Consider the following 19,255-nt stretch of genomic DNA (forward strand, 5'->3'; position numbering starts at 1 on the left):
GAGGCCTTAAAATGTTTTTTTGTTGTTTTTTTCCTTTCTTCAATTGGGATTGAGGATTCAGCTCGTTACTGTGTGGTAATCAGAAAACTAAAATTGACTTTGATCAAATATTTCCATTCACAAATTAGGTTAATTTTTTTTTTTTCAATGTGCAATTTTTTATCTTAAATACTTATTTAGGCCTTTATTATCCAAGTTCTAACCACATTTGAGTCTAGAAAACTGGATTAACAGCTATATCCATGTTGAGCGGAGTGCTTTTGTTTCCACACGTCCACCCTTGACTTGAGAATGTTCTGCGCTGTATGCTAAGGTAGCAGGTTAAAGTCCAAGAGGTCGATGAAAGAACCAACACACATTTCTCTTTTTCTTCTCCGACTTTTAACAGAATATGCAGAAGTATTGCAAAACAAATAGACAATCATCAGTTTTTTTTCTTTTAGGGAATTATGAGGAGAGTTCCCTGGCTGGCAAACAAGTTTAAAAATATCACTGTTGGGTTTCTTTCCCCTGGTTTTCAAAATAAAGAGGATTTGCTATATGCTCATTGCTTTTCTGTTTTATGCTCATTAGGACCATACATACATGATTTCTCAGCTATTTAACAATGAACATCAAAGTTCTACCATTTTAAAACATACACAGTGACAATGAAAGTAAGGGTACATGTGACATCAAAAACATCTTAACAATCTGTTTCAGTCCTTCAGAGTAGCATAGGTCCCATCCTTAAATATTTCATATGGCTGTATACCCACACTGAAAATGGCTCGTGTGTCCCTGTTTTACCTTAAATGGCTTTTCCATTCTCTGACCTTGTTAACAAACGGTGTTATGGCCATGAAGAGAGGACAAGACTCGTCCATCCCTCTGCTCCTTTAAAGGAGTTGTTTCAAAGAGGTGCAGATTCCTTTACACGGCTTGGTTCAAGTCTCATTTAACTTATAACCCTTCATAAGTTAGGTAGGGTGGAAATATTTAACTTTTAATTGTTTGTTACTACTCAGTGAGAAGCAGTCTTGTAATGCCAGCTGACCTTTTCTCTGGCAGTGCTCAGTCCTCAGCTGTCTAGCAGTGAGCACTGTTCCTTCATGGCCGTTCTTCATGCAACATGTAGACAAACGGTTATACAGCTTAGCTATGTTCAATAAGTGCTTATCAGGTCTGAGCTCAACAAAATTCCCAAATAATGCTTACTTGCTTAAATACTTTGGATTAGCTGCGAGGAGGAAATATTGAATCTCCACAGTCACTCATACAACAGTACAACTAAGTGAGAAACATTCTTGTGATTGTTGAAACTTTGTCCCACACATCTGGTACGATGCACGTAGATCAGTGGTCCTAAACTATTTCTGTCACTCCACCCTTTGACCTTCACTCCCTGACACATCAATAGTTTGAATTTTCATCAACTGGTAACAATACTGGCAACATAAACTATTGTCCTCTGATTTTGTTTGTTCGTTTTTATGACAAAAGGACACAAGTCTCTCTCTCAATATATTGACAATAAATTCAAGAGCAAGACAGGCTTCTTTATATTATCTGAACAAATCTTTCTAACCTGAATCTTGACAGCCTTGTGAAGATCCTAAACCAAAGACCAGTTTTTGAAAAAATGATTTTGCCCAGAACGGATGTTCATCTCATAATATATACTTGCAAATATATGATTAAAAATAAGACATTTATATTTAAAATAGTTCATCCTGTACCCCCATTCTTCTCACTCTACTAATATAGAAAACATGAATATGAGCATATGCAACAATAATTGCTTCATCCACTGCTCTGTTAACTACAGCTTGCCTTTCAGAGGAGCGATGATGCTGCGAAGCTGAGAACAGTCTCGATAAGCCACCAGGCCGCCATGGTTAGCCCAGCGGTCTGCTCCTCTACCTCCAGGGTACGGCTGGTGATAGGTCAGTTCTGTGTGCTGATCCTGTGCTCCAGGGCTGGACTGTAGACACTTAGTCAGGTCAACCACTCCCCCTCCAAGGGCTCGGAGCAAGGCATGAGGAGCGCAGGAGTCCCACTTAAAGGTGCTGCCCTCTGAGAGGACGTAAACATCCGCCAGGCCCTGAATGACACACAGGATCTTGTAGCCGGCTCCGGAGGCGTACATCAGTTTGTCAGGGCCGCACAGCGAGGACAGGGCTTCCTTTACCACCTGCTTCTCACTGGAGCTCAGCACCACAGACAGCCCCCCTCCAGGTGCATCTTTGGGCCGGGGCACTGAGCAGGCATTGATGCTGCCACAGGACACCCCCCAGAAATGCTTTCCCCTCCAGCTGTGAACGCAAATAATTTGTGGCAGGTTAAGAATACTTCACTGAATGCTAGTCGACATGTGCCTGTCTGCCATTGGATGCAAAGCAGAGCTGCTCGCTGCATCTGAGAGTGAACCAAAGCAATAAAGTTACAGACTGGACAGCTAAACAATAAGCTGAAAGTCACTATAAAGCTCCATAACGCCAAAGGGAGCTGTAGATTCAGGTGATAATTATCTGCAAGTTCATCACTACAAGCAACTCCTTTCACATTGTCATTTGATAAGTTATTATAGAAACATTGATTGTAGCTGCCTTAAGGGTAACAGCTGGCCATGCAATCAATATATATATATATATATATATATATATATATATATATATATAGTACTTTAGTACTTAGTTCTTCAAAAGGTTCAGGAGTTTTATTAGGTAGTAAGTCACCTTATCATCTAAACATACTCCACAGTTTTCCGATTGATTGGACATGTAGTCGGAGTGTCTGGTCAGACTCAAACTGGAAAAAACTGCACTCACAATGTGTGTTGTGGCCTTGTGAGGCAAAGAACAAGAGATCTAGAGATGAAGACAGAATGTGAAAGGTACATACAGTACTGATGCACAAAAGACTTGTGTGACTTGTGAGCGTGTTTTTCGAATATTCTGCTCCCTTGTGTTTGTAAATGGCGAGGACAAAACATTGTAGAAGAGGACACATTGCAGATTTTGTTTTCCATCTTACCCTCCACCTTCTGGATCTTTGTAGTTGAACGGCTGGTTGATGACACCCATGACGGGCTCGCCTGTGCTCCGGAGATAGACCCCGATTAGGACCAAAGCACAGTGCAGACCTGAAGGAGACAAATGGCCCTCCTCCATCACCTCCTCTCGGCCCTCTATGTACTGGCTGGTGGCATCTTCAATGAAAAACAAGAGACAAAGTTCTCAGTGAGGTTCTGCTTTCTGCCGTGTTTTCTGGATAGATGTACTGCATCACACAGGAAGCAGCAAGCCTTTCACCTATGGGGTCGATCCAAATGCCGAGTTCAGAGAGGCTGAGGGGCACCGTCAGACCGTCTGTGTTGGCGTCGATGGTTGCTGGGTCTTGGTGGATGGCTCGAGCCAGAAGAGACGCCGCTGTGTGATCACCGTCCAGCACCGTGGCCAGCAGCGCCGCAGTCTCCTTCTCTGTGCCGCACACTGTGACAGTCACACTCTCTCCTGACGACACAGAGTCAGGAAGGCTTCATTTGATTACTTTACAACAGATTACTTTAAATATTTACACAGTGAAATGGGCAGTGAGCTTAAATATTTGGACAGTGACACAATAATGTGTCGGCCTTATGTTGTGATTATTTTAGATGAAATATGTTTCAGTCACTGTAAGGTGCAGATCATTAAGTCAATTGTATCTTTAGTCCTTCTAGTATTTAGTCCACCAATAACAAGGATGAGTGACTTATTATTATACAGCACATTATCATGTATCATATTTTGAACTGATAATAGCTTTTATCTTCCTGCAGCCCACAAAAATAACCATCTTATTTGAGTAATTATCAGGTTCTCTGTTTCAGTTTTTTAGTCTCTTCAGTGCTCAGCTGCATCCCAACACTTTGCTGTGCATGCCTTAAAGTCAGCATGAAGCACACACACAAAAAAAGCTAAATATCTTAGGGGATGTAGTTAATTGTTAGTTTAAGCCCTAATATCAACTAATTGAAGAATGAGGTAACACCAAAGACAAAAGTCCAACTGAATTGCAGGGAACGCGGGACTCGGGGCAGGAGCCCACTTTGCTCAGTTGATAATCCAGTATTGTTGCCACACAGCTTCAACACTGAGATGTATTACTTCCATTTTACATTTCTTAGAGTGTTTTTGAAAGAAATATTAAAGTTGCTTAAGAGCCTTTGCAGAAACCTGTTGCAGCGCTAGATTGATAATTTTCCATTGCATGACCCTAACTGACCCAAAACACATGCTAGACCATCTAACCATCTGGAGATTTTTCTTGAATAGAATCCTAAACTGTCCAAAAACAGTGATTTAGATGAACTGCTTTAACCTTAAAGTCAGTCATATCCAAAATTGACAACATAACTTCAACATGTAGTGTGTTAAGTGCAACATCAAGTCATTACCATGCCCATTTTCAAACTTGTTGGACTCCTCTCCGTGAATGTAGCTAGCCATCTCGGGGAACTAAGAAATTAACAGACATGGTTACAATTCAACTCCAGTTGATTCTGACAGTCCATACTTTAGTCCAGACTTGCCGTACCTGTGCACCAACATCATGCCGGATCATCTCCTGGATGACCACGTCCGCAAGTGTCTTGAAATCCTGAACAAACTTCTTGTTCTTGTCGTCTCCGGTCTTCTCTTGTACCAGGAGCTGAAAGAGGGGAGCCTCCTGCCTGCAGACCCGAGCCACATTGGCTGCTTTCTCAGCCACCCGGAGCAGAAGCCTCAGCAGATCGGCCATGCCTGAACAGAAGGAAAATATGAGAGGGTTTCGTCAACGTAGAGACATTAAACTGTGGGTTTGAGAGAGCGAAAGAGAGAAAACGAGAGGAAACGAGTCACACTTGCACATACCGAGCTAATTATAGCCTCAAAATGAAAACAGGGCATTTATGAAAAAAAGTGTGTGAGGAAGGAAAAGGGCTTCAGGTCTTTGCATGTGATTTAAACCAGCTCTGCTGAAGTTACATAAACACATATGCAGATCACATCTTCTCTAAAAACACTTCAGTAATCCCAATTTCCAAATAATTATTTAGAAAGTATGGAGAACTTACAATGTAATACAATGGATATCTTCTTAAAGTAAAAATACTGGGAGAAAAAAAGTACCCAAAAAAAAGCATAATACGGTGTGTAGAAAGTGATAGGGGCCACTTACATACTGTTAGGGCTATTAGTAATGTCAGAGAAATAATACAGTAGCATTATGTTCTCTGGGGATGGATAAAAGGCCTCACATTTATTTTAAGGTCAATTAAGTTGTTTTGACTTGTAACTGCACCCAACATTACTCCAGTCAGCGAACTATATTACTGCTCTTGACATCCCAGTGAAAATGTTTGCTAGGGTTTAGCTTAGCCTTTATGAGGTAACATAATGTAGCAAACGCATTTAAAACGCCAGAGGGAAAAAAAAAAACACTGTGAAATGATTCAAACCTTACCAAAGCCTATGTTTCACACCGCTTAATTTTCGTCTTGTGTGTAGCTCTCGGTAGCTGTGTTTTTCTTGTCTGCCCTACAGTCAACCAAACGCAGATAATTTAGGTGGCAGGAATGTGAGTGGTTTAGTAAAACAGTGGCACTAACGCGATTAGTTATGACTGGGGTCTGTCTGCTCTGGTTTCTTTAACTAGCTATGTCAGTGCGAGATTCCGCTCGAATGAAGGGCAAACGGTCTTCTCATTAAGAACAACAATCATTAGGTGAAGGCAGAAGCGCAACCAGAGACTGCACGGAGAACATTTTAAGGGCGTGGAAACTGTCTGTGGTGTCGTACACCATTGATGTATTGAGAGAGCGTGGAAACCGGAAATGCAGCCGCGGTGCGTTCAAATACAATTGTGAAATTCTGAAGCTTTAGGGCATGGCACCTGTCCGCTGTGTGAGACCAAGAAGGGAATTCGACAGGGTTGCAGCAGCTCTCCGGTGCAGAAATAGTAGCAGAAATGCTGTCCATTTTGATCCAGAACAGTTGCATTGAAGGGTTAGTTGTGAGTGACAGACAAATTGCTATAAAACTATGAAGATGGAGGTGCGAATGCAATTGTTTTTGATATGATGAATGGTGTCTTGAAATTAAAATGGTTAAAATCTTTAATACATAATAGGCTGTCCTTTTGGTTTATTATCCCTAATTTAATATTTTTGGAAAAATGGGTCTGTGATTGTGAATGCAATTCATTATCAGTCAAACTTCCTGCTTTCACTCAGCAGGTCCTTCTCTATTGGAAGTTAATCTATAGATATAATTTTAAACCTCATAATACCCCAGTTTGGAATAATAGATACATGTACATATTGATAAGCAGAAAATCTGTGTACATGGAGGAATGGAAATCCAAGGGAATCTGGGCAATTACTCATTTTATAGACGGTAATGGAATCTTGTTACAGCACAAGGAGTTTTGTGAGAAATATTAACTTCAATGCAATTCAAGCATTATGATAGATGGTTGAAAGCTATACCAGGGTCTCTAAAATCAATGGTAAGAGAAGACATTAAGTACTCCAAAGTTTCTCCTGGTCTGAGGCAGCTCTGCATCCAAAGAATTGATTTCTGTGATTGTAAGTGTACCAACACAGTTGTTAGAAATATTCAGTTAAAGGAATATTATCCTAATCCAGTAAGAAGAAAATATATATTGAAAGAATTTGGTGATGGAGAGGTTAAGAAAATAAAGAAAAGTTATATCTAATTTCCTCCCTTCTGAAGGTGAAATAGGTCAACTTTAAAATTTTAAATGAAATTTAACAAATTCTTGAGACTTCTTTCATCCAAGGATTTATTATTTTTCCCTCTTGCCTCTGCTCTATACATACATGAGCAGTTGCCGTGGCTCTTCCAGAGAAGCCGAAGTTCCCAGAAACTAGATGGGTGGTGACTTTTTGTCATAAATTTCCAACCAATATTCACTACACATGAAATAACCAAGTCAATTAAGCCCCAGTAATCTTACAGACATTGTCATGTAACCTAGATTGCAGTTCGTATTTCTGCAGATATTTTGCAGACACACACACAGCACAATGATACATTTAAAGTACAAATGCTTTTTGTTCAAGGCTCTGACCACTGATATCCATTAGACATGCATTACATAATGCGTAGCAGATCAATCAAGTAAATCAATACAGTTTAGTGTCCACAGTAAACTGGGTGAGGCAGTCGACACAAGCCATCAGCGGTAGGATCCTTACAACACAGAGGAGTTTCTTCAAATGGAGGTAAGAAAGACTACATGTTTCAATATTTTTATACATTTAAAATATTCCTAGATGATGATTACAATGTTAAGTGGATGCATCGTGTTACAATGTATTTTATAAAAAATATACATAGGTCCGGTGGGGGTAAAACAAGATTGTGTATTGGAATTGATTTACATCTTTTGTTGCAGGCCTCAAAGATGAATATGTCAGACCTGGAGGAGGGCATGGTCACTATCATCAAAGTTTTCCACAAATACTCGGGTCACAAGTGCAAGCTAAAGAAAGCAGAGCTTAAATCGCTTATCAACAATGAAATGAGTCAATTCATAGCGGTAAGTTATAGTTGTAAAAGTGTAAAAATTGGCATGTTTATGACAGCATCTGTAAGTAGTAGAATGCTAGTAAAAACACCTCAAAGATAATAGGCTCTTAACGAGCATGTGTAAATTTCACGTCTACATTGAGCATTTGTGAACAGTTACGATGTCGGTTGTTGCAAATTAGATATTAATTTGTGTTGTTATAAATTAAATTAGTGGTGAAATGTGGCCTACTTAGCTCCATTGTAAGTACTGTGCTTAAAGAGATATGTTGCTGATCAAAATCTAGGTCTGTGTCATCTTTGTGTGGGCTGTGTGTCTAGATTTAAGATAAATTCCTAAATTTCCTCATGGCATGAAATTTCATCTCATTTCCCCTAATAATTATATAATTTAAAAAAAATCAATTTTAGATGTTAAGTGAGAGTTTGGGAACTTGTCTGATAGTGAGAGACGACAAACACATTACCATTAACAGAAACGTTAACACTTTCGCAAGGCACACTATCCTTGTCACATTGTCATTAGGGGCTGAGCTGGTTAGCATCAGTGCACAGACCACGGCTGCTCTGCGGGAAGCTCCCTGCACAAACACACTGCCCACACAGAGCTGGATAAATAAATAATAGTTTTGAGGTACTTGTACTTTAGTTAAGTGTTCTCATTTTCTGCTACTTCATACTTCACAACATTTTGGAGGCTAATATTTTAGTTTTCACTCCACTAGATTTATTTGATAGCTTTAGTTACTTTGCAGATTCAGATTCATAATAGAAAATACAAAGTAACTAATACAGTGTGATGTGTTATTATAGTTTAAGCCTCAGATACTTACCGAGCATAAAGCTAACATATAATGTACACATGTTACAATTTATGCTATGCTGACCACTTTAATCTAAAATATGACAAATGAACAGAGGATTAACAAACATTACTGTATCACCAGCTTCATGACAAAAGTTAAATTCCATCCAACAATTGTGGTTTCTGCTGTGTAATGAGCATGACCTCACTAGTGTAGTTATATATTAAATATATATATATATGTATAAATATATAAATTAAATTGCCTTTCATTCAATTTTCCTGCTGAACAGAAAATTCAAGAGAATGAAACTCTGGATAAGCTTGTTGCAGACCTTGACCAGAACGGAGACCTGGAGATTGACTTCAAAGAGTTCATCGCCTTCATCGCCATGGTTACCTCAGCATGCGATGAACTCTTCCTCCCAAACTATCATAATGATTAGTTAGCATGTGTAGCAACTTATTAGTTATTAAACATCTGAGGATCACAGAAACAGAGTGTCTAACTTGTTTGAAATGGGGCTGAGGGATTTGTGTACCTAAACAAGTTGTCTGAGAAGATTTAGACCAAATTGGATGGCAGACACTGTTTATCGAAAATCTAAACACACAGCTCACACAAAGATGATACAGACCTAGCTAGCTTAGCTATTTTCCATAACACATGTAACATTATCTTCCCAGATGTTTTTTTATCCAGCATCTCTTTATCAGCCGAGATCCGCTGCTCGTGTGAGTAACGTCACATCCCAGTGCAAAACACACAGCCATCGTAGCTTTCTTATTACGTATTTTCACAGTCTTATACTTCAACAGTTTTTTGACAAACAGAGACTTTATTGACTTGCAAAATTATCTTTTAAATTGATGAATATCGTATGTATAATCCATGGCTCAATTCAGACAGGTTAAAAATATGATTTGTCTCTCCCCATTCACTACCGTACGTAATTGTTTCTGAAATATGGTGATCCACCAGAACGGGAGGGACTTGCCTCTCTAAATTGTACAACTGCAGAGTGGCAGCTTCAGACCTGCCTTTTTTGAATTAACAGTTCACCATCTCAGATTACGTTGCATAAAATCCAGGATCTTATTCCAGGCATCTTCCTGGGCGGCAGCGTGGGGCGCGGGGTGACCTCCCCACAGGGTGACCACTGCAGGAGAAACAAAACGGGGCAGCATCATGATTATTATTACTTTTCATAATAGTTACTTGTTCAAAAATGACCAGTCTCACATTAAAAATGTAATTACAACAAGTATAAAATATGATTTGGCTTAATGAAAAATGCTACTTTAATGCAGCGCTCACGTTTTTGTGGTTTGATGCTCCACAGGGAAGCTCTTGAATTTGGTGTGTAAGGCGGTTCAATCAGGTGACCGGCACCAGGGTACGACAAACAGGTGAACAACTGGGATTTACCTGCAGCCATCAGGGTCTCCTTAATCTGAAGATCAATAACACAGCACGATAACAACAACCGATAACTTTACAGTGAGCCTATAAACAAGTGCATACAAGAGCATTAAACGGATCTCACAGTGAATAAATTTAGAAATCAGTTTCATAGGCTGAGGCCTTTGCAGCATCCGGGTTCGAATCCGACCTGAGGCCCTTTGCTGTGTGTCATCCCCCATCTCTCTCCCACCTTTTCCTGTCTATCCACCATCACTCTGAATAAAGGGGAAAAGCCCCAATGTAATAATCTTTGAAAGAAAAAATACAAAACAAAAAAATATATATATATATACACTGTATATGCCTTTTTGAAGGAGTGTGAGGGCTGCTCAGATGTTTGACTTAACAAATACCCCACATAACAAAAGACTATCCAATATGATTTCACTGACTTTTTATCAATGACTACTTTTGAATGCTTTCCAACATCAATGATTTGTAACACTGAAAAAAAATAAATGAGACAATTTACCAGGTTTGCACTCTCTATACTTGAAGCACTCAGGTCATCTTCACCCACTATGTACATTAATGGACAGTTGAGGTGCTCTATCTGCAAAAACACAAGATGTCATTCTGGAGAAGATTCTGGTTTCTCTTATTGATACAAAATATCAAAATGGATATGGATTTGACATGTTATACTGTAAGCATGAGTGTGTACAAAGTACATGTGTGTTGTGGGTTCAGGGGGGACTTTCAAATCGTCACCTTCACTTTGCTCTCAGGCGAAAGGTTTGCAGGCAAGGAGACGTCTTTGAAACTGACGTGGCCTTGATCATTATTTGTCCAGTACTTCTGGTCACTACAAAAGGACAAGTTAACAGAAAAAATCACAACTTGTGTTATTTTTGGGGACATTGTTGAAATCAACCTCAGTGGTAAACATTTTCTGCTTCTCAAATTCCTAACGTCTGGGTTAAATAATAGAAAAGCTATTGTTGTAGATCTCAATCAATTAGGCGATTAAATTAAAAATGCCCTAAGACTAAAACTAGTACTATAGACATAAGAATCACACTTGATACTAGACAAATCAGATCAAATAGATTCCTGCAATTCTCCTACAGAGATTTCTTGAGAATAATATCTTACAATTTGTGTCTTAAATTACCATTTACCTTTCAAAGCGTTCAGTTCTGCCATCTGGATTTGTGAACTTGACGGTACTTCCTACTGGGCCATTGACACAAATCAAACAGGCTGGCTGGAGGCAAGAACATTAATCGATGAATGTCGATGTAAACTTGCCAAACTTAAATAAAAGTCATAATTACCTTTTTTATGGCATGGAGTTATTTACTGATCAAACTGTATATTAACAAATTGACATACTTTGACAACAGCCTTGGTGGCAATTCGAAGAGTCAGGTAGACTCCAAAGGAAAGACCTATGATCCCAATTCTGTCGGCACACACTTGACGATGATCTTGGAGTAGGTGGAATGCTGACTGTCGCAACAAACACATTGGGTATTTCAGGTTGTTACAAAATAATCAAAGTACATGTGAGCTTTTTTTAAGTATGACGCACACATGATGCAGAAAGAAAAAATGCGTCTTATCTGACTTCGAAATATGAATCCCCAACATTGATATGCGTTGGTGAGCCGGGCAAATCTTTGTGCCCTGTGTAGGCAAGGGACAAGCTAGCATAGCCCCTGGATGCTAAAAGGGCGGAGCGGTACTCTACCAGTCCTCCACCCATTCCCCACAGGTCCAACATGGCTGGAAATGGGCCCGGTCCTGCAGGAAATCAGAATAGTAGGTGCTGTTCAGAGGACACATTCTGTCCACGGCTTCTTAAAATTTGTGAGTGAATGCTTCAAATCTTGTGCTCACCGGGCGGTAAAAACAAAGTCCCCACAATTCCATCCTGACGAATCTCTGTTCTCCGTACGCCTGGTGCCATGTACCAGCGCTCAGTAATAACTGCAGCCAGCTCATTGCTTTGCCTCTTACTCGGTGAAACATGGCCCTCCATTAAGGACAAGAGCATTATGTATGGAGTCTCTACGTTTTTTTTCCTCAGCCTGTAAGAAAGAATCCATTTCAGTCAGGAAATTCTCATCAACCATTTACCACTTATTGCCAAATTACAAGTATAGTATATAAGTATTTGAATTTTGCATCGTGGCTCTTCTCCTTTAATACTTAAGAACATGTCTCTGTGAATGTGACACAAACTTAAAAAATACATCATTAGATGGACATGAGCTGATATTTAGTTGATATCCCCATTTTATTAGAATAAACCTAAATTCTAAGATGGGTGTGATTGCAGGGGCGGTTGCATTTGTGGGAAGCACTCATTAGTTGTAGCAGCTAGTTCACTGCGGAAAGGCTGTAATAATAGCATGAATGAGAGCCACATCTGTTTTTTATAAACCAACTAATTGTTTGAGTTAAGTTGCGGCCATATATTATTGGAAGGTGTGTGGAAAATATGACTTTAAAATGACCACTGTGCCCTGCTTGAACAACTGCAAGGCTCCATTATTATTAGGGTTCATAGAGTTGTTGGGATTTGAAACAAGTGCATAACACAACACACAGTTGGGTTTGATGCCACAAACTGTTTTTTCTTAAACTCTCAGTAAACTTGTTCTCATCACCTGCCTCAAACCTTCTCTTGCACCAGGAGCCGGCTGCAGTCCCCAGAAGAGTCCCATTGGCTCACAGCCCAAATATGAACCCCCGACTGAAGGATCCTTGGACACTATTGAGGAGACAGAAAGACAGAGAAGGGAGAACTGCCTGCATTAAAGCCTAAGCGGTTACAATAACTTCAAAATGAACACATTAACACATTAAATTTGTGGTAATTCTAAAAGAATTACATATAATCCAACATGCAAAATACTGCACTGCAAAACTCGGTGTGACTCACAGTTGATAGTGCCATCTGCATTTGTGTGATAATGGGCAAATGCTTCCCATAGATCACCGTCATCACTGTGCATTTGTGCACACACTGTGACGGGACATTCTGGGGGCAGGAAAGATCCTTTAATGCTGATTTGTTCATCTATGAGGGCACGAACAGGAGCAGCTGTTAATACAGGGGCTTGTCTAAAGCTGCTCTTCCACCGAACTCCACCTACGGGTAGAAAAAGAAAATACTCTAAGAGGTATTGCAGATAATAGTGTATTTCAAATGCTGTAAACAATCAAAAATTTCAGAGGGCTGATAATGATCCAACAGACCTTGATGTGGAGAAATTTAACATTTGCATGCATTTGGCAGCTAGGCAGGAGCAATATAGGTTCAATGTCAGCATGTAGACAGGAGCTCGGAATCAAATCACTACGGTTATAGCCAACCCTGGCTTGACATGTACCCTCTAACGGCTGTACTGTATGTTTCTGCATGTACAAATAAATTACATAACTTTAGCCAATGAAAAGACACGTGGGCCAGATGTTTTCACTAACTTGAGTGCAGTAGGCTAGTTCACTTGTAAAAAAAAGCAACAAAAAAAACTTCCTAGTTTAGAAACTTAAACATATACGTGTTCTATCTAATTCTACATATTTCAACAGGTTTTTGAGCTGCTCACTTATAAAACTCATGACGAGAAATTATGCAGAAAAATAACATCCTTGGTTGAGATTGCAGGCATTATTTTCTAAACAAGCACTTCAGTCTAAATATTAATCTTAATCCCCCAAAAATAATTTTTGCACAATTTCTAGATGATGTTTTGTGACTGTTTTAAACTAAACACATAAACAGCGGCTTTAGGGAAATGTAAATTAGATGTTCACATAGATCACAATCTGACCTTCATGTAAAAGCAGCAGTAGAGAATTTATATGATCAAAATAAATTCCACTGCTCAACTCAAACACGAGCTCTCCAGTACTCCAAAACACAATAAAGAACATTCTTACCCACAGCACGCTGACAAGCAAGGTTCCTGTGAACACCAATGCATGGTTTCATCTTCATTTTTATGAACTGTCGTACTGTTATCATACTCACAGCTAGAACCATAAGGTGTTTCGTCTAACCCTACACAAAATAATTGAGTAACTTTACAGTTAAAAAACAGTACATGAACATGACGTGAACATAAGATTTTTCCCAGTCAACAAATGTGCAGAGCTAAATCCTAAACGCGGATGTGGTGTCCAAAGTTCGTTGTAGGCGCAATAAAACATGCACGAGTAAATATCATTTCACACACTCAGATATAACTCTATGTGCACAAATTCAACAATCGAGAGTGTACAGCAGCTGCAGGCGTAAAACTCATACATAGGGAGAGGAAAGAAGGCGCATGTGCGTGTGCCAAGTAGTTTTAAACATAAGTCTGACGCCATAATTGCAACCGTTATGTCATTCACCCCGGACACCAGAAACAGCTTTTTAGCACAAAATTCCTGTTTCGATAAAACTGCGTTGTTACAATTGTCATTTTGCCTACTGGGCTTTCCGAAATTAATTGAGAGTATTTGGGGCATGATCTAATATTGGAATACATTGCCTCTCTCCTATAACTCTCCCTAACTTACATGTTTTTTTGTTGTTGTGGTTTGTGGTTTTATTTCATTTCTTTATTTCTTTTTTATTACAAACTTTATCAATTTGAAAGTATCGTTACATCCCCCGGAAAATAAAATGGAAAGGATTTCAAAATAAACGTTGCACTTACAATAAAAGAAAAGAAAAAAAACATCGAGTGCATCGTGGACAAAATAAACGTAGCTATCATATAGGCAGTTGTGAGATTTTATGTCTCAGTTGTTTGTGGAAAAGTAATTTCACAGAAAACTCAGTACACATTTCGTCAGTGATACAGCTAAGGCATTTTTCTTTGAAAAGAAAGCGTTAGCTGTTAAGTTTTTTTCCGGATACTCCACCGTGACTTCCGCGTTGTTAATAAGGTACGAGGTAGCTGAGATTACCAGGCCCGTTTAATTAACAGTAGAGTTTTAAAAACAGTGAGCAACCGAAGTCATTATTGCTAATACGACACCCTGAAACATTTCTATTCAGTACTCAGGTCTGTATCAGATGTCTATATGTTATGTTGAAACTGTTGTTGCTGCTCAGAAAGAAAATAACCATGCTAACATGGTGTAACTTGTTGGTCCTCTCTTGTTTTGTTGCACCGTTAGACCAGAAAGATACTTCAGTTTTGGTGTTGTTTCCACCCACAGTTACATTTCTGTCTTAACTGGTCTTTTACGTTTGTTTAAGGGGTTTGGGTCGTTAAGTCTCCCGCGAAAACGGTGCTAACAGGCTGTAATTTGTTAACGTAAGCGTTTGCTAATCGTTGAGTTTGTGTTGGTGAAAAAGCTAGCTGTGCTCGGTTAGCCCTCTCTTGATGACGAATTTCGTGAACATTAAACGGGGCTTGTATCTATATACAGCCTATTGAAAGGACCATTCACTCCTCTACAACGTCATCATGCATGTTATTGGAACTGCTCAATATTTAACCCTCAGTGGTAGCTATGACTGCTAATTTACTGAGATCCGAGCTAAACCATACAAAGTAGATGTTAACATACACAGGTTGATGTTTGCATTAATGTTATTGGGTTAACTCATTACAGCTTTTCTGTTATCTGTTATCATATTGATTCATTTTATTTACTTAGCTGTATTCGAGGTTTAAATTTGATATACATAAATTGTGTTTATTTCACATCCTTATTAGTTTATTCCACATTCAGTTTATTCCACATTCTTATTAGTTTCATAACTAACTCCTAAAGTTATTGTCCTATTTCTTTGTAATAAAGCTGTTGGGCTAAGATATAAAACTCAAGATGTGAACTATGTTAAAGCATTTTATTAAATGTCTCTCTTTCTGTTTCAGATTTTGAGAGCACACGCAGGTCACACTGGATGGCCCAGCTGGTAACAGTTGGGGCCAGTTGTTAACAACCTTTGAGCCTGTACGTGTAACGTCAGTCCACAATGGCCAGTCATTTTCGTAGCTACATCTGGGATCCGGTCCTCATAGTGAGTCAGATTGTGTTGATGCAGTGCATCTACTACAGCTTCTTGGGCCTGTGGTTAGCTGGAGTGGACAGTCTGGTGCAATCTAGTCGGTCACTGGACCAGATCTTCAGCTATGAAGTAAGTTATGAGATATCTACCAGCTGTGTGACGCATGTTTGTGGCACATTTGTAGACTGCTGAAAATTGTAATCTTTGCTCTGCTTTGGCAGGTTCTTGGTTTTGCAACAATGCAAGGCAGGCTTATACTGATGGCATTCATCTTGAACTCTCTAACCTGGTAAGTCATTTCTATAATTTTTTCTCTGAATATCCAAAGAGATTAGAGCTTTGACATCTCCTACTCAAATGCTGTTGTTAAACATCTCTCGGCTGCACAACTGGAGGATTTTCACCAGTAGGACGATACACATTTTTTTTACATACACATAAAATATAACCTCTATAGATTTGGTGCGTTTATAACTTTGCAGTTGCATCTTTGTATCCACACAAATCTTATCTGAAACATAAATGATTATGGCTGATAACATAATTTTTCTGTGTCACTGTTCCTACAGCGCCCTCGGTCTGTGGCTCTTCATCCGTCGGGGGAAACAGTGTCTGGACTTCACAGTCACCGTGCACTTCTTCCATATGATCGGCTGCTGGATATATAATGCTCATCTTCCAGATGCCCTGTCCTGGTGGCTCGTCAATGTAGCCTGTATGGCGTTGATGGCTGTAATCGGAGAGTACCTGTGCATGCAAACTGAGCTAAGGGCTATTCCAGTTAATAGCGGACCCAAATCTAACCTGTGAATTGTTGTTGACACCATGCTGAAACTCTGTGGACAGTTAACCCCTGAGGAACTTGGTCAGAAAAGGCTTTTTACTTTGTGCAAAAGAAATGGAGTATGTACCTCCAGCAGCGTAGATGTTGGATTGTCATCCATCTCAGCTTCAAGTGATACACCAGATGAATTGATCTATTTATTCATAGCTGTCTGCCAAATGTTGGACAGTATTAACTCTGTAGCATATGAGATACATGTTTTATTGCTTATAAAAGCAGACATCAGTTTACACATTTCTCTGAACCTAATGACTATACACTTTTATTCAAATTAATTGCAGTTTGTTTTCATTTTAGCATGAGCACCCCATTCCATAATTTTAAAAATTGCAATATTTTTTGTTTTTTTCTGTGTATGCGCACCCAGAAATGACAAATTGAAACTTCCGAGCATATACATGTCTTAAAAAGTAGCAGAAGAGCAACGACCGTGACATTTTCCTCTCTTTGTGTTGGTATTATTACAAGCCTGCTGGGTTGGCAAACAAACATGACCATGATGTTACAGGATATTTTAGTTTTAAAATTAAAATGTTCCAGTTGCACCTCACTGCAATTTAAAGTTGTCAGTGTACAAAATTACCTCCATCACAGCTTTTATCACTTTTTTTTACAGGTCGTCTTCAAGTTTAATGTTGGTTAATAAGTTCAGTGTTCAAAAAGGAATACTATAGTTTTCTGAGACAGTAATTGATCATTGTATAAATCAAAAGGAAGGAAAAAGTTTTCTGCTTTATAATCTCTCAACACATCATTCATTAGTCGGGCTTATTTTTAGCTTTCTGGATTAAGTTTGCACATTCAGTCTCCCAAGGCCTTCCTTGTCAAACTTGTACTACATTTTGCACAGCTAGTGCTGTTTGTTTCCTTCTCTTAATGACATGATGTATTATGCAGACATGGTGGCCACTTTGGGGACAGTCTGTCAGTTACCAGCTGTGTTCTGACAGCAGACTTTGTCTCTGATTCTGGAAACATTTACTGATTGTGGAACAAAATCAGCTTTCTCATTCATCAATGGCTTTTTAAAAACCTGTCTAGGTGAACTGCTTGTTACTTGAGTATTACAGGTCTTTTAACACATACTTGGAAATCTTTTTATTCTGTGTGGTGACCGTCAGGTCGAACCTCTGATGCTTTGAAAGTGTGGACTATGCAGTGTCTTGTTTTTTTTAATCATGGGCATACATCATTATGCTGCAGTGGTTGATATATAAAAGTTGTAAAATAGTTGGGAAATATAGGAAATGCACCTATTTGCTTTCTTGCTGAGTGTTAGATGAGAAGATCACTACCACTCTTATGTCTGTTAAATATGAAGCTACAGCCAGCAAGTGGTTTGCTTAGCTAGGACAGGAAACTTGAAAAAGCTAGAGTGTTGTCCAAAGGCTAAGAAACTAAACTCAGCACCAGGGCTGCACGATATGAGGAAAATATCTAATTGTGAGTATTTTGACTGATAATGCGATATGATTTACGATATTGCAGGGAATGATCATATGTCATTATTCTCATTTTCATTGAAAAAATAAATTAAAAGATTGAAGTGTGATTGTATTTTTTTTTTTTTTTGCGAGGATCTGTACCAAACAAAACAAATTTGATAAAATTAGGATTAATTGTGCAGCTCTACCCAACACCTCATAAACTCAATAATAAACATGTTTTATCTTGTTTGATTAAAACTAAAGTGTACAAATGAAAAGGTTTTTTTTTTTTTTTTTTTAACAGATTAACAGGATTTAACATGTGAATGAGCTCTAGAGTTGCTGGTAGGCATACTTTATTACCGTTCAGAGCCAGAATAGCGGTTTCCACCCCATTTACAGTCTTTATGGTAAGCTAAGCTAACCGGCTGTAGCTTCATATTTATTTACAAATACGAGGGTGGTATTAATCCTCTCATCTAATTGTTGATAAGAAAGCAAATGAGCGTGTATCCCAAGTTATGTTCAAACCCATGACTACTCTTTCTAAACCAGTGTCACCTGCTATTTAATAATTTCCTTCTATCTATCTATATCTGCTCTAGGAGTTTTTACATGCAATGAGACCTTTGTATTCTTTAACGTAACCCTTAGCTTTTATAATGTATTTAAATACAAAGAACTTCAGCAATTGACCTAATGATGTAATTCAATTCTCAGACTTGTTTCTAGTCCAGAAACATCACAGGCAAGGTATCATACTTTGTCCTACTAAATTATGGTACAATGCCAGTACTTGTGTGCATATGATGTTTAATAAAACACTACCAGTTCATATGGAAACTTGTAAATAGTCAGGAAACTGTAGGTGAAGAAATAATTGGCCATTGTGCTTCTCAAGTCAAAGATAGGACTTTTAATGAGGGGCAAACCACAAGCGTGTCTTCAGATCTCTGAAAGTTTTCCACGCCGGGCCCTGATCCCCTCATTTTCTCCAACTACTGCCTCTTCTGTTAGGTGTCCAGGTGGAAAGAAGCAGATGGGAAAGCACTAACGAGTTGAAAAACACTGGTTGCGGTCCTCATTACCAACACTTTGCTTCAGGGAGAGCTAAAAACAGAAACTCTGTAGTAAGTGAGTTGTACAGCAGAGGACTTACTGCAACGATTAAAGGCTCCACTATTTATCAC

General features: G+C 38.9%; 4 protein-coding genes across 4 annotated transcripts; 2 read left to right on the forward strand and 2 right to left on the reverse strand.

Moving 5' to 3' along the window:
* Nucleotides 1-586: 586 nt before the first annotated feature.
* inpp1 (inositol polyphosphate-1-phosphatase) lies at nucleotides 587-5,771 on the reverse strand. The gene is made up of 6 exons (XM_032514604.1): nucleotides 5,470-5,771; nucleotides 4,561-4,766; nucleotides 4,421-4,481; nucleotides 3,294-3,494; nucleotides 3,016-3,190; nucleotides 587-2,294 (listed from the first exon to the last, which is right to left on the reverse strand). The coding sequence occupies exons 2-6, from the start codon at nucleotides 4,762-4,764 to the stop codon at nucleotides 1,802-1,804; spliced, it is 1,134 nt and encodes a 377-aa protein (XP_032370495.1). The 5' UTR covers nucleotides 4,765-4,766; nucleotides 5,470-5,771; the 3' UTR covers nucleotides 587-1,801.
* Nucleotides 5,772-7,151: 1,380 nt separating this feature from the next.
* Nucleotides 7,152-9,280, forward strand: LOC116688514 (protein S100-B). Its single transcript, XM_032514614.1, has 3 exons — nucleotides 7,152-7,252; nucleotides 7,426-7,569; nucleotides 8,658-9,280. Exons 1-3 carry the CDS (start codon nucleotides 7,247-7,249, stop codon nucleotides 8,808-8,810), a joined length of 303 nt encoding a protein of 100 aa, XP_032370505.1. The 5' UTR covers nucleotides 7,152-7,246; the 3' UTR covers nucleotides 8,811-9,280.
* Nucleotides 9,281-9,413: 133 nt separating this feature from the next.
* Nucleotides 9,414-13,938, reverse strand: LOC116688512 (acyl-coenzyme A thioesterase 1). The gene is made up of 11 exons (XM_032514613.1): nucleotides 13,724-13,938; nucleotides 12,720-12,929; nucleotides 12,449-12,548; nucleotides 11,672-11,862; nucleotides 11,400-11,575; nucleotides 11,165-11,281; nucleotides 10,951-11,036; nucleotides 10,541-10,634; nucleotides 10,302-10,382; nucleotides 9,683-9,818; nucleotides 9,414-9,524 (listed from the first exon to the last, which is right to left on the reverse strand). Exons 1-11 carry the CDS (start codon nucleotides 13,824-13,826, stop codon nucleotides 9,424-9,426), a joined length of 1,395 nt encoding a protein of 464 aa, XP_032370504.1. The 5' UTR covers nucleotides 13,827-13,938; the 3' UTR covers nucleotides 9,414-9,423.
* Nucleotides 13,939-14,673: 735 nt separating this feature from the next.
* Nucleotides 14,674-19,250, forward strand: sys1 (SYS1 golgi trafficking protein). The gene is made up of 4 exons (XM_032513373.1): nucleotides 14,674-14,838; nucleotides 15,661-15,923; nucleotides 16,016-16,083; nucleotides 16,364-19,250. The coding sequence occupies exons 2-4, from the start codon at nucleotides 15,762-15,764 to the stop codon at nucleotides 16,602-16,604; spliced, it is 471 nt and encodes a 156-aa protein (XP_032369264.1). The 5' UTR covers nucleotides 14,674-14,838; nucleotides 15,661-15,761; the 3' UTR covers nucleotides 16,605-19,250.
* Nucleotides 19,251-19,255: the final 5 nt, after the last annotated feature.

The sequence above is a fragment of the Etheostoma spectabile genome, chromosome 4 (assembly GCF_008692095.1).
Source record: "Etheostoma spectabile isolate EspeVRDwgs_2016 chromosome 4, UIUC_Espe_1.0, whole genome shotgun sequence".
Classification (NCBI taxonomy): domain Eukaryota; kingdom Metazoa; phylum Chordata; class Actinopteri; order Perciformes; family Percidae; genus Etheostoma; species Etheostoma spectabile.